Below are 14,469 nucleotides of genomic sequence, written 5' to 3' on the forward strand. Positions count from 1 at the left end.
TTAATCTAGTGTTTAACATTTTTTTGTTAAAAGTCAATATTCAAATAGCTTTTTGATATATTAATGAATAGGAAGTTATTATTAGAATCTCCGAAAGAGGAAGCGGAGTCCATTTAGATTACTTTTAACATGGACATTTGATTTTTAAGCCTATAAAACACTTTAAAAAAAATAGAGAGGATGGACAACTGAAAGTGCTCCTCATCAGACCTACCAGATTACCACTGTTCATTTTAAAACTCCTGCCAATAAGTTTTCAAATGACTTAAAATAAAATTTATCACTTAAAGGATGAAGAAAATAATTATGGTCTTCTATGCATTCGTTTTGAATTTATATTTTCTAAATTGTCTCATATTTGGATATTAAGCAAACGTCAATTCAGAATTCACAACTTTTGAAAATAATTATCAAATAAATACATAATTTAGACTTAAAAACAAAACCTAATTCAACGAACAAACAAAAACCTAATTCAATTCAAGTCAACCTAATTTCAAATATTTTTGAGTTTTTACCTCATAAATGAAATAAAATCATCATACAATTATAGCAGAATGAAATAAATTTTCAATGAAATATCAATCCAAAAATCCAATATGTCAAAAATAGTGTTTATAATTAAAAATTTGTAAAGATTAGTTAAAAATTTGTTTTGAAAGTCTAATGTTAACCTCAAAACTGTAACTTGTTAAATGGGACAAATGCAGATGCTGACAAAATTACCAAGTTAAATTTAAATCAACCATTAATTACTTTGTACTCGCTTCTTATTAAGAAATTATTTTGTTTGTTTTTTGTATAGTTAGATTTTTTTAATGTAAATTTTTAATATATTAATCAATTATATTTATCAGTTATATTCATTATTCAATAAGTTTGGAGAAATTATTATTATTATTTTTTTTTTTTTTTTTTTTTTTTTTTTTTTTTTGAAAAAATATTGTTTGCATTTATTGTATTCAAATAAAAATCCTCTTAAAGGACTGTTAATCCATTGTAGGAGAACATTTCCAATTATTTATTGATCTTTGAAGCTTTCTATTTTTTATGCATTCTATTTGTACCAGTATCCAAAAAAAAAAATTTTTTTTAATCATTTTCTAGCTTGGCATCATTTTATCAGTCACTCTGAAAAATTTTATGTGCCATGATCATTTGCAATTTGATTTTGATCCACATGTCAACTTCATTGTTGGACAAAATGGGAGTAAGTACTAACTATTTTCGAAAAATATTATATCATGTAGTTTAGTATGCTAGTTCATATCCAAAAATTTTGTTTGAATCGAAATGTATTCACTGGTGTTTTTATAGTTTGTCAAACTGTATGATGAATAGTGTGTAAGAATGTAAGCAAATCAAGTAATTACATGTGACTCATTTTTCTCGCTTGGAATAAAAAAAGGGCAAGGCGCTACCTCTGAAAAAAGGCACTTTAAATTTTAAAAGGACGCTCACTTAACACCATAAAAATTTATTAAAATGTGTATTATTATGTAATAACTGAATTTATTCTCAACAATTTTTTAATTACCATGTTATACTATTTCATGTGCATATTTCAAAACAAAATTCTCTCTCATTATCAAAAAACACAAAAAATTTGTAGTTTATAAACTCATGCTAAATCTCTGTGCACAAATTTTCAAAAAAAGAATCATAATTAATTGATAAACGATTTAGACTAAAAATTCTGAGAAAAGGAATATTTAAGAGTATATTTTTTAAAAAAAAGGAATTTATTTATAAAATAATTTTAAAGTCACTGAAAATTTATTAATATCCTTCCCGGAAAGAGAGGTACCTACAAAAATTTAACAAGTTGAGAATAATCCGAACGAAATAAATATTTGTTATAGTAATAAGAATTAAACCTGTAAACACAGAAAAATTTTCTAGTGTGTAATTATTTAAACTGTGAATTAATTTTTTTCAAAATAGAATATGAATAAAAAAGCAATGTTTTTAAGAGATGGCGACTTACTGGTATAAAAAGGACAAAGAGAGCGCATTTGAAGGGATCAAAGAGCAGGCTGTGTGGCCCTTCCTTCTAAGGATAAAATAATTATTAATCGTACTTAGGGAGAACACTGCTCATTGGAACCCAACCTATGCTCATGAATTTGTAATTAATTGAAAATAAAATAGTAAACAAAAATTGCAATCAAAAAATTTTAACTTTTACTAAAGGAGTTCATGTTCTGTTTTCTGATTATGCGGATTTGAGGCATTTGTAATTTATAACTTATTGTTTTTATTTTTTGTTAACCATTTGTCCAAGCTTTAAGCTTCAAGTTGGTGGCTTTTCTACATCAAAAAGTCCATTTCCTTCTTTAATTTTATTACAATAGTGCAGAGCAATGCAGTTTTTGTGTGATTTTTGACTTGAAGATAACGCAAATAGAAATACGCATTTAAAACACCTACCGAAAGTATTAAATAATACCGGTATTGAATCTCATGAACAACTCATGGTCGGCAGTCTTCTTCACAGAAATCCAGTTGAAATCCAATTGCATCTTCACAAAAATCCAATTGCAGTTGAACTTCGTCATGCCGTGCGGTAGGATTCCAATTTTCGTGAAGTAGGATCAGTGGAATACAATCCCTTCTCGTCGCCACGTATTGTATTGTGAAGTATCCTTGGTGGTATCCAAGTAAGACATATAATAACTAAGGTATAAGTTTAATAAATTAACAAAACATGACATAACAATAACATACTTGCAGCACATAACAAGGTTAGCGATGAACATCTATTAGGAATGTGTATATATACTTTCTGGAAAGGTAAGGCAGCGCCGCTATTCAGAAACTACAGGCTGTTGTTGTTGACTCGTAGTGATGATGGATGGTGGCGTCGGTTGACATCACAACAATTTTACAGTAGATTTTCTAGTTTTCCAAATGATATTTTTTTTTTTTTATTTATTTCCGAAAATTCTGGTTACTTGAGCCTTCCTGTTAGTTGAATTTTGGATAGTTAGACTTGTACTGGACAATAATTTATTTCAATAATCCTTATGTTCTAATTTTTTAAGGTGGAAAAAGTGCTGTTATGACAGGAATTATTTTAGCGCTTGGTGGAAAATCTAGCGTCACTGGAAGATATAGTAATATTAAAGGATTTGTGAAGACTGGTAAAAAGTAAGCACTTGACTGGAAAATAATACATTAAGTTTGTTTTTTTTAATTCAGAATTATATTTTATTCTTAATGTGTATTATTGTTTAGACACAAAAATAAGTAATTTTTTTTAAAATAATGTCAATGTTTATAACAGTTTAATTCCATATTGAGATAAATCCATTGTAGTGTGATCATTTTTAAATGAAAACTTTAGTTAGCATCAAATCTATTTGATTTTTGGGAAGTCATTTGTTATGCTATTCTCAATCTGTAGCAATATGCATAAATCTCTGTATTTTTAATAAAACTTTAACAATTTTGACAAGTGCAAATTTTGAAGTAAGAACCATTTCAAAGTAAAAAAATTTCCTATTATAATGAAATTTGAATCCACCTTACGTATGCTGATATTATATCAAAGGAAATAATATAAGTTGTTATTTTTTAACTTACAAAAGCATTTAAAAAAGAAATTTGATTTAAACTATTTATAATAGTAGACTCAGCAAAATCAAATGATAGTCCTATTATTGATTTCAAAGTGTATGCAATCCCACCAAAGTTTTTGTGCATCAAAATTCATATCTTGTCAGCCTTTTATAAATGCATACCACCTATTGTTAGGAAATATTATTTACCAAGTTAATCTGCTGCTATTAATGAGTGTTTAAACAAAATTAATTATTGATGGTATAGAAATGATGCACAATTACATAAAGGGTACTTTTTAACGAAAAAACTGCAACTAATGCATTAAATCTCAACAGACAAAAGAGTAGGTGTGTGCCCATTTAAATCAACCAGACGTTGCATCAAACTAATATACATTGCATTGTCTGGGTAAAGTATTCTATTTTTTAGAAATTTAACATTCTATATGGTGATTTTTAAATTGTGAGATAATTTCATTTTTATAAGCGAAATATTTTCCGATTTATTGCCTGGTTAAGGAAACCGGGAATGCTTTAGTTAACAAAAATGGGAATTAAGTATTATAAAAGTAAATACTAAAAATGATCTTGCTCAATTTAGATAGAGTAATTTTTTTCCCTTTAAAATGTTACTTTAGTTGAATTATTTAAGTCATGCACGTTCAAACAATAGCTGGTGATTGATCTTCCATCTCGTCTTTCAAAATAATATCTAATAATAAACATTCTTGAGGAATTTTGTTAAACTGATTATGTTATTAGTAATACAGGGTTGCCCCTCTACAGGGAGAACAGGGAAAACCTGGAAAATACAGGCAATTTAAAAATCACCTAAAATAACAGGGAAAATGCAGGGAATTTTGTTTTTTTATTTTGGTCTTTTAAAAAATGGTGGCCACTCAAAGCGAGATGATATTTCAGCTATACTAAACTATTTCATTAACCATAGCATTATTTAAGTATGTTCAGCTGTTTTTCCAGCAATTGAAACTAATAAATATAGTTAGCCCAATATAGCTCACACAAGAGCACAGTAATTGTTGATTGATGACCAAAGTTGCATGTACTAAAATGATGCTTGATTATGTAATAGCTTGTTGAATTATAACTTATTGATCTTTTGTTTTGATCTATTTTGTTTTCTGTAGCACAGCACATGTATCTGTTACATTAAAAAACTGCGGACCCTATGCTTACAAACCCGAAAAATATGGAGATAAAATAATTGTAGAAAGAGAAATAAGTTCTGAAGGGAATTCAGGCAAATATAAACTGAAAAATTCAAGTGGTAAATATATCTATAATTTTTATAAATTAACTTATTAAGAATTTCATATTTTGAAGCACATAGAAACAGTTCCAGTAATCTTAGTTATCAACTCGATTTAAGACTATTTCTATCCTTAAATAAAAAATTTAAATGTGGTGAAACACTTACAAAATTACGATCAGATATTTATCAGAATAAGATATTATATTGCTGAGGCTTCCTACTGAGTCAAGATAACCTGAAAAACTTAGCATTTTTTGGCCAAAGCTTTGAAAAATCATGCAACAAGCCTGGAAAATTATCCATTTTAAAATTTACATTAACAGTAAGTAGCCAATAAGTTAGTAATTCTAACAAGTATGTTACTATTATAGTTAGTTTGTTGCTATTATTTCTTAAAAAAAGTTTCATTACAACATTTAAATTTCATTTGATTTAAGATTAAAATGCCAATTTGAACAAAAAGATTTTTTACAAATTTCTTGTTCCAAATTATTTTTTAAATATAACTGACTAGCCTCTATAAATTATTTAACGTTGAGTTTTCATATTTTTCTGATAATTGTGTAAGTTATTGCTTCTATTTATAACTTACTGTCTGTTATAAATTCTAATTCTACCTTCTTAAAGAAATTAGGCTAAACTTGACCTGGCAGTAACTGTTGAAAACAGTTACTGTTACTGTCTGTTAGTCTTAAATCAGTCATTAAAATAGCATATTTTTTTGTGAAAAAGCATCATTTAATGCAACTAAGGAGCCTTCTTAAACAGTCTAAATAATTTCATGGCACTTCAAACATTTTGTCCCAGATATTGATACTGCCCACACTATTGCTTCAGTTGTCACAAATAAAACAAAATAACAAGTACAATACAAGGTCGCACGTAGCACAAAACCTGTTTGTTCACCATCTGAAAATTCTATCAATCTGGAAAGATCTGGGAATTTTATTAAAATACTTTGAAAATCATTAATTTGAAAGGGTTCAAAATATCAATATTTTTTTCCAAATAAATTGGTTTAAAAAAAAAAAAAATCTGGCAGAAATTTTCTGACTTACAGCTTTGAGTCACCTTATGTAAATAAATTGATATCTGTAAGACATTTGTTTTATTTGGGCATTTATATTTACGGGGTATCTGCGCACCTGGGAAGTCATGGAAAGTCATGAATTTCAGTATTGAACAAAATTTGTCATGAAATGTCATGATTTTTACTATTTTTAAGAAAAAATCATGGAGAGTCATGGATTTAGGTCTCCGAAAAATCTAATTTTTGAAATGAAATCCCCCTCCCCCCAATTTCATCCTGTTCCAACTATCTGAATTCTTAACAAAATCATCACTCAGTCATATTTTATTAGAATATAAAATGATTTTATCATCTTCTTTAAAAATTATGGTGTTCTTTCAAAAAATGAAAGAAAAAACATCATATCTAGAGCGAATTATCTTTTAAACTTCTGAGATTTATAATTTTTTTTTGTTTTTGTTTTTTTTTTAATTTTATCAATTCAAAATTCCAGTTGAAGCAAAACAGTCATTGGCGAATTTTTTTAATTCCTAAATGAGAACAGAAAAATCAGAAGTATTTCTTTCCTTTCTGATGAACAAGAAAAGTATCTTTAGAATATAATTCTACAGAAAAAAAAGGAAAAAAAATTATTTGCTTTTGTATTTTTTTCAGTTATTTTATTATTTCAACTCTTTCTTTACTCTGTTTTTTAAATTTAAAATCTATAAATATGAAGATGCAAAGTATAACAGTTTTGGTTATACCTATCATTTCAATTAACGTTATTATAATGCTTTTTTAAATTTATTGTTGCGTTTTTGTGGGAGAAAATAGTAACTTCGTTCAGTCATGAAAAATTCTTGGAATTAGTCATGGAAAATCATGAAAAGTCATGAATTTGAAAATCTAAAATGTGGCAGATACCCTGTATGTATTTTATGTATAAAATTATACGAAAATTTTATCAATTTTCAAAAATATTTTTTAGCTAAAAATTGATTTATCATTTATTATGAAAAATTGCACTGTCAAAATAAAATATATTTGTTTTCAAAATTAAGATATCAGTATTTCACCTTTAGCAATTGCAATTGGTCAGTAATATTTTCCATTATGAGCTACCAATTCATCTTATAGTTATCTTTAAAATATTACATTAGCAACAAAGAAGAAAAACGCAAGTGTGTCATTCCTTTTATTTATTTATTTATTGTAGTTTACCTTCCATGTAATAAATTTATTTATTCTTGTTTTCACAATCTCATACCTGCTAAGTTCAAATTATCTGGAGAATTTTTATTCATTTATTTATTTTTTTGCATGTTTAGAGTGGTGGTAAATTTTATATAATTTTATTATTGATTTATTAAATTTGATTAATGTTGATTTTATCCACCACTATATACAAGCGTTTTAAATATATATAAAATACCTTATCATGCACCCGATTAAAAAATTTCATTTTCTTCAAAAGTATACAAATAGAAAATAACAGTTGATGTGTTTCAAGTGCTCTAAAACAGACGCCCGTTTTTTTGCACTTTGAACATGTTGACTATTATTTCTTATTTATATATTTTTGATCAGATAATATCTTAAAATTGTTGCAAAATTAAACTAAATTAACCTTAAAATGTTATTTTGCTACTGCTTTAAATAGTGTGGGAAGCCATTTACTCCCATGTTAGCATCTATCTAATCTTGTTATTTATTTTTTTGCTTTTGTTTCAGCCTTAAAGTTGTGTTTATGTGTTAGTTATACGAACAATTTTGACTGCTGCCAGTAGTTCTGATTATAACAAGCTTTAACTCTATTTATTCTTAGAAATTTTTACTATTATTATTAATTGTAGGTAAAATCGAGTCTACATTGAAAGAGGAGCTTAACAATATTCTGATTGCAATGGATATACAGGTAATTTTTTACCTGTTTACATTTGGTTAAATTAAAAAATTTATATTTATTTCTTCAAATAATAATGCAAGGCTTCTGTTTTATTAGATTGATAATCCGGTTTTAGTTTTAACTCAGGATACAAGTCGCAATTTTCTAATGGCCAAAACAGGAAAAGAAGGAAAGTTGTTTGAAGTAATTATCGATTTTATTTATAAATCTTTTTTCTGCCTTAATTTTAAATATATATATTTACTTCAATCTAATTTTATTGAAGACAACAGTAATGCATGGAATGAATAGGTTTTAAGCCTTTTTAATAATCATTATTCAAGAATATTTTAATAATTTATTAAAAAAGATATTTCAACTTACACACCTCATACTCTCTATATTAAACACAAAAATTCTTCATCAATGTAATTATTTATTCCTGGCATTTAAATATTTATAACTAAATATTTGGTAACAATTATTAATGCAATCTGAATGATAGCAGAATTTTTCAGTTGACTAATAGCATAAATTTTTAGCATTGACTATTTAAAAATAAAATATCAGCAGTATAATTTAATAAAGTAAACAATAGGACGAAAAATTCAAATTCGAGAATTTAATTAACCAGCTAATTGTGTAGGTGTATTGCTAATTCTTTTAATGAGTTATAAATACATAATAAGTGGCAGAAATCTATAATAGTTGTTGATTAATTCTGGCTACAATACAAAAAAAGTTTTGTTAGTTTTTTTACAGAGGTACTGGACTTCAAAAATTGGAAATTGAGTATCAACAATCTATAGCAATGAATGAGGATAGTGCAAAAGATCTTGCAGCTAAGAAACAAGTGAGATTTCTTTTTTACATATGGTGTCTGACAATTTTAAAACATCATTTCTTGTCTTCAGAGTTAATTTTATTTATTTATTAGGCTTTCTCTTTAATATTTGATTGGCATGCATAATAAATCTACCCAATTTCAGTATATAACATCAAAATTAATAATTTATCAAAGTTAATAGTTAATCATTTGATTAACTAGTTGTCTTTCAAAAATTATGTTGCACTGATTTAAAATACTATTCTAAACCTTTAAATTTCTGTGTATCGTACTATTCTATCATCATTAAGTATGGTTTCTATCAAAAGAAAAATTCTTAAAAATGCAGTAAAAGCCTGACTATCCAGAATTCGTCAAAAAGAAGTTCTTAAGATGGTGATGTGCGCAAAAAGTGAAATTAACATTAAAGGGTCCAATCTTCTGACTATTCTACTAGCCAAACTATTAGAGTCATATTTTCCAGATTGCTGCAGCCCCCCATTTTGTTAGGGTTAGAAATCTGAATCCGTTTAAAAGTCAGAGAAACAACTCCTGCAGAAAACAAAAGCGATAAAAAATTTTAAAGATGTGTGTTAGCAGGACAGTACTTTATCAGGGGACACACTGCCTGCTAACACACAGGAGCCTTTCTGTTGTCAATGGTGAAACCTAAAACTGAAGTGCCCCGATGTCCCATAATGGCAAATAAGAAAAAACAATTAGAAAAATTGAAATGTAAATACAAAGATAAATTAATGTCAAACAATCACAAAGTAAGTCTTAATAATGACTTAAAAGTCCACAAAATAAGACATAAGAAACGCCCACAAGTAAGAAAAATAAATAAAGATAAAGTTACAGTTAGAATTAGTCATAGTACAGTACATTTAGTCATAGTCTGATTTGGTCATTTAAAATATCGTCTGCACTAATTAATTAGCCTATTTAACACTAGGACCTCAAAACATGCTTGAGTGTTAGTACATGAAAATATTCCATTATTAGATTATTCAAGATTTCTTTTTTTGTTTTGTACACTGTACATCAGAAAATCATATAATATTAGTTACTTTTAAATATTTTAATTTTAGAATTTTCTGTGTTTTTTACATTAATATTTTTGAATTTTATGTTTTATTATTTAGAATTTCTTTTTTTTTTCTGCTTTTAATTTTTAAAAAATCGTGATTTTTCTTATTGATTTTTATTTGTTGATTAGATAATCAATGTATATACTTAAAAAATAGAGAAAAGTGTAAATAGGCTAAATTTGAATATCAGTATTAAAAGCCTTGATTCTAACCTTAACATTGTTGGATAAATAGAGCAATTATTTTCACTTTTAATCTGTAACTTTAGCAGACCTGCCAACCCTCCGGTTTTTGACCGGAGGCTCCGGTTTTTTAAACAATCATTAAACCTCTGGGGTTTCGCCAAAAATCTCCGCTTTTTTTTATTTTTTATTATTATTTCCTCACAGAATGACGATTCTCGGCGCAGTTGCGATATACGTAGAAGCGGCGTCGGCGCGTACCTCTCATCCAATCATAGCCAATCCTTCGGATTCGTCATTGCGTATGCCCCGCCTCTCTCTCTTCGGAATCACCGTTTTCTGATTGGTTATTCTTTTGAGTGTGCGAACGTATCTTCAACAAAGATTTAAGATCAATCTCTCACATTGGGAAGTGAAGTGAATTACTTTTTTGTTTGCTTTGAATTTCGTCTCCGATCTCGATTACGTTTCACGTGGTGCTGGACTTGTTTTGATTTTGTCTGAAAATATTGACTGAAATGTCAGAAAAAAAGAATAAAAAATATTCGACATCATTCAACAAGACCTATTCTGATGAATTTCCATTTATTACTTCATCTAAAAGTGGAGTAAATTATGCCTTTTGCACCGTATGTTCGACGGATATTTTGATAAAGCACAAAGGCAGAGGAGATATAACTCAGCACATTGAGAGAGAAAAGCATCGGCGAATGACAAAAACTCTCGCCGAAAACAAAACTCTTGGTTTTTCCTTTGTCCAGAACGATATGAATGTGATTCGGGCGGAATGTATGTTTACATCCTTTATTATTGAACATAATCTTCCCATAAGTGTGGCTGATCACGTTGGTCCGCTATTAAGGAATATGTTTCCTGATAGCAAAATAGCCAAGCAATACGGTTGTGCCAGAACTAAAACTACTGCCATAATAGGGGAAATGGCACATTCTGAAAAGATTGATATTGCCAAAATGCTGAGAACGAACATGTTTTCTATTTCAACCGATGGAAGCAACAAAGGAGATTTTAAGTTATTTCCTATTGTTGCTACTTGTTATGATCAAAACAAGCTACTTGTAGAAACACATTTATTTTCTGTTCCAGTTCTGGAAGGGGATGCTACAGGTTGTAATATAGCGAAACTTGTTTTGGATAGTTTAAAAGTGAGTGAAATTCCTTTGGAGAACTGCTTAGCATTAGGTGTTGATAATGCACCTGTTATGGTTGGGGAAAAAAACGGAGTTGGGGGAATTCTTACAAAGGATATCCCACAATTATTTGTGCAAGGCTGCTTATGCCATCTTGTTAACTTAGCTGCAGAAAAGGGGGCTAATTGTATTCCTGTGAACATTGAAGAATATATAATTGATATATTTTTTTATTTGGAGAAAAGTGTTAAAAGGAAAGAGAAACTTAAAAAGTTTCAAGAACTCCATAATACAGAAACTAGAAAGGTGCTAAAGCATGTCTCTACGAGATGGTTGTCACTAGGACGTTGCTTATCTAGATTACTGCAACAATGGGAGCCATTAACTTCTTTTTTTAAAGAAGAAGTAAAAGATTCATCTTCTGTTGCCTTACCAGAATATACTATTCCAAAATTAAAGTCATCTGCTCATTTACCTAAATCGGAATCTGTTGATAAAGGGAAAAGAAAGATGAATGATAATGTTCAGCCTGCACCTAAGAAGCAGAAGGTATGTGATAATGTAAATTTAGATCAAAATTCTAGTGCAAGTAATATTCTTTCCAGAGTAGAAAGACTTTTCATGTTTTTATCTTCTGACCTTAACAAGGCATACGTAAACTTTTTGCTGCATATACTGCCTGTGTTTGAACATTTTAATGTGACATTACAGTGTAAATCTCCAAAAATTCACATCTTGAGGCAGTTGATGAATGAACTTTTTAAAACACTTTTATCTAAGTTTATGTTGCCAAATGTTGTAAAATCTTCTAAATCATTATTAGAGGTCAATTTTTATTCAAGAGATAACCAAAAGGAGGATGTTGATCTAGTTGTAGGACAGACTACGAATAAAATTGTTGAGTCTTTGAGTGATAAAGAAAAGAAATCATTCTATGCACACATCAGAAAATATTTTGTCAAAGTATGTGACTATATGAGACAGAAATTTCCCTTTAATGATGAAGTAGTAATTAATGCTGAAGTTGCTAATATGGAAAACTTTGACAAAGTATCTTTTTCTAGTGTCAAATTTTTTATTGATCGTTTTCCGGGACTGTTGAAATCTTTAGGTGATTGCTCAACAGTTGATGAATTGCAGTCACAATTCAATTCTTTGCAAATGGAAGATTTTCTTGGTTCTCTTGAGTCAGAGCAAAGACTTGATTCTAAATGGGTTAAATTGTGTGCCATGTTTAAAAATAAATATGATTTGTTATCTAAATTCATGTTGTCAATACTAGCGATACCACACAGCAATGCTGAGTGCGAGCGCATATTTAGTTTGGTTACAAAAGCACACACCCAGTTTAGATCCTCCATGACTGCCAAAAATTTGGAGAACCTAATGACTGTCAAATCAAAATATTCAGAACCCTGTTTTAAACAAAAATTTGATGATGATTTCTTGAAAAGAGCAAAATCTGCTACTGTTAATAAATTTGCTAGTTAATTGTGCTTGTTATCATTTAATTGAAAGTTTATTATTATGTTCTGTATTTACTCTATATTAATCATCAATCAAAAATAAATTAATCTTCTTTCAATAAATGTATACTGATTTCTAATGTAATGGTCTTTAACTATTTAGTTTTTGTAATAAACATATGAGCATTACACTTAATTCCAGTCTTTCACCCCCTTTCCCTCTTTTGGGGTCTCCTCTTTTTTTATTTTCTGAGGTTGGCACGTCTGCTTTAGTCGAATTCTAGCCTGACAATAAGAATTCTCTTATTAAAATACTATTTAACAACTTAGGTGAAATCAACAAATGATTTATTTAAAACATTTTTATGTTTTTGTTTTAGGCTCTGGATCATATGGAGAAAGAAGTTAAAAGATTAGAGAAGTTGCGAAAAAGTGATGAACAACTCGATGAACTAAAAAGAGAATCATTTTGGGCCAAAGTTATACTATTAGAAAAAGTTTGTAGATAAACGTTACATAGCTGCCAATTTTTATGCATTTTGCATGAAATTTTATTTTTATATTTTAAGTGGTAGTAAAAATTATGGCTTCTATTTATTTCTTGGATTTATAAATTTAACTTAAAGTAATTTTGATCCTTACTGCATTTAATAAATTAAACTTTCATGCATAAATATATTATTACCGTTCTATAATGTATTTTAGCTTTTACGAATTAAAAATTATATTTCTGCCTATAATATTAATTCAATATTCCATATTACTACCACTAGAAAATAAAGTTTATAGATTGACAGATATGATATTGTGATTTTACTGCAAAATGTATTAAAGCATATAATGTATCTCTGTGGTTACCTTAGAAAGTAAACAACTAAATTGCTGTGAAGAGCTTGTTGCTAATTATTTTATTCTGACTTAAGTTTAATTAAGATAATAAGATTAACTTAGATTAAAAAAATATATAATTTTAATCTCGTAGACTTTCTATTTTTAATAAAAGTGATTCTCTCCCCCCTTAACTGATTAAATAAAAATGAATTTTTTTTTTAAACTATAGCAAATGCAACAATTACTCTAATCAAATCTTAATTTTATTGCAAAATAAATCATTATTAAAACTTATTAAAATTACTTTAAATGTAATTATTGTATATATAAATAAACATATTAATGATTAATGCCTGTCAGCAATTAATTTAAACTTTCATTATCTATTATATTTCTTTATGGAGACATAATCAATTCATACAATTTGTGAACATAAAATTATTTTAAATTTGTCCTACAGTTTCATTTTTTAAAAAATTCTTTATGTGCAAGTAACAAGTGTACTTTTCGGCTTTCAGTGATGTAAAATGTTATATTAAGTGCTCCATTTAAGATTATTATATGTTTTATGAATAATAAAAAAATATTTTGTTTCTTATTTTTCTAAAACATCACCTAATTTTAAATTTCTTAAAGACAGCTAGCAGAGTTTTGTTTTTAATTCTTTGTCAACTCATTTTTCATTCAATTACTAATTATATTTCCTGATAAGACATTTACTTTTCCAAGACTTAAAAATTTAGATTATTATATTTAATAAGTTATTGGAAACCCTTATTTTTGTAAAAAATGTACCTATCTAGGGTGTCATGTCTAGTGGAATCAGTGTTTATACGTATATATATTGGGTCATTAAGTATGAAACGAAAATTCTGATCTCACCCTCCCAAGATCCCGATTTGAGAGAAAAAGTTTGGTTTATTATATCTCGGGCAAGAAATAATATAATTAATCAAAATATGCAGCTAAACTATCAATACAACTGTTCAATATCTCAGAAATATAGCGCCAATTTGGCATCTTTCTCTTATCATCCTCGCTACTGTTTCTTGTAAGTTCAATCAGTTGAAATTTGGTTGTTGATTTTATAGCATGAGCGTGCTCGTAGCACCAATGATAATAAAATTTCAAATACAGTCCAATAGCTATTTTATTCATTGTTATCAAACGAATCAGCATAGAAATCAAATCA

General features: G+C 28.0%; 1 protein-coding gene across 4 annotated transcripts in view; it reads left to right on the top strand.

Annotated features, from left to right (window-relative positions):
• Positions 1-14,469, top strand: part of LOC107440428 (structural maintenance of chromosomes protein 6) — a 74,641-nt gene that overhangs the window by 3,667 nt on the left and 56,505 nt on the right. For all 4 annotated transcript variants that reach the window (XM_087150106.1, XM_087150109.1, XM_087150107.1 and 1 more), the window contains exons 3-9: positions 1,108-1,210; positions 3,045-3,150; positions 4,712-4,851; positions 7,702-7,763; positions 7,851-7,937; positions 8,485-8,586; positions 12,827-12,943. In XM_087150106.1, coding sequence (XP_087006232.1) covers positions 1,108-1,210; positions 3,045-3,150; positions 4,712-4,851; positions 7,702-7,763; positions 7,851-7,937; positions 8,485-8,586; positions 12,827-12,943 — 717 coding nt within the window. The remainder of the gene's footprint in view (positions 1-1,107; positions 1,211-3,044; positions 3,151-4,711; positions 4,852-7,701; positions 7,764-7,850; positions 7,938-8,484; positions 8,587-12,826; positions 12,944-14,469) is intronic.

This window comes from Parasteatoda tepidariorum, chromosome 8, assembly GCF_982258835.1.
Source record: "Parasteatoda tepidariorum strain Cologne lab strain chromosome 8, Ptep-v5.0, whole genome shotgun sequence".
Taxonomy (NCBI): domain Eukaryota; kingdom Metazoa; phylum Arthropoda; class Arachnida; order Araneae; family Theridiidae; genus Parasteatoda; species Parasteatoda tepidariorum.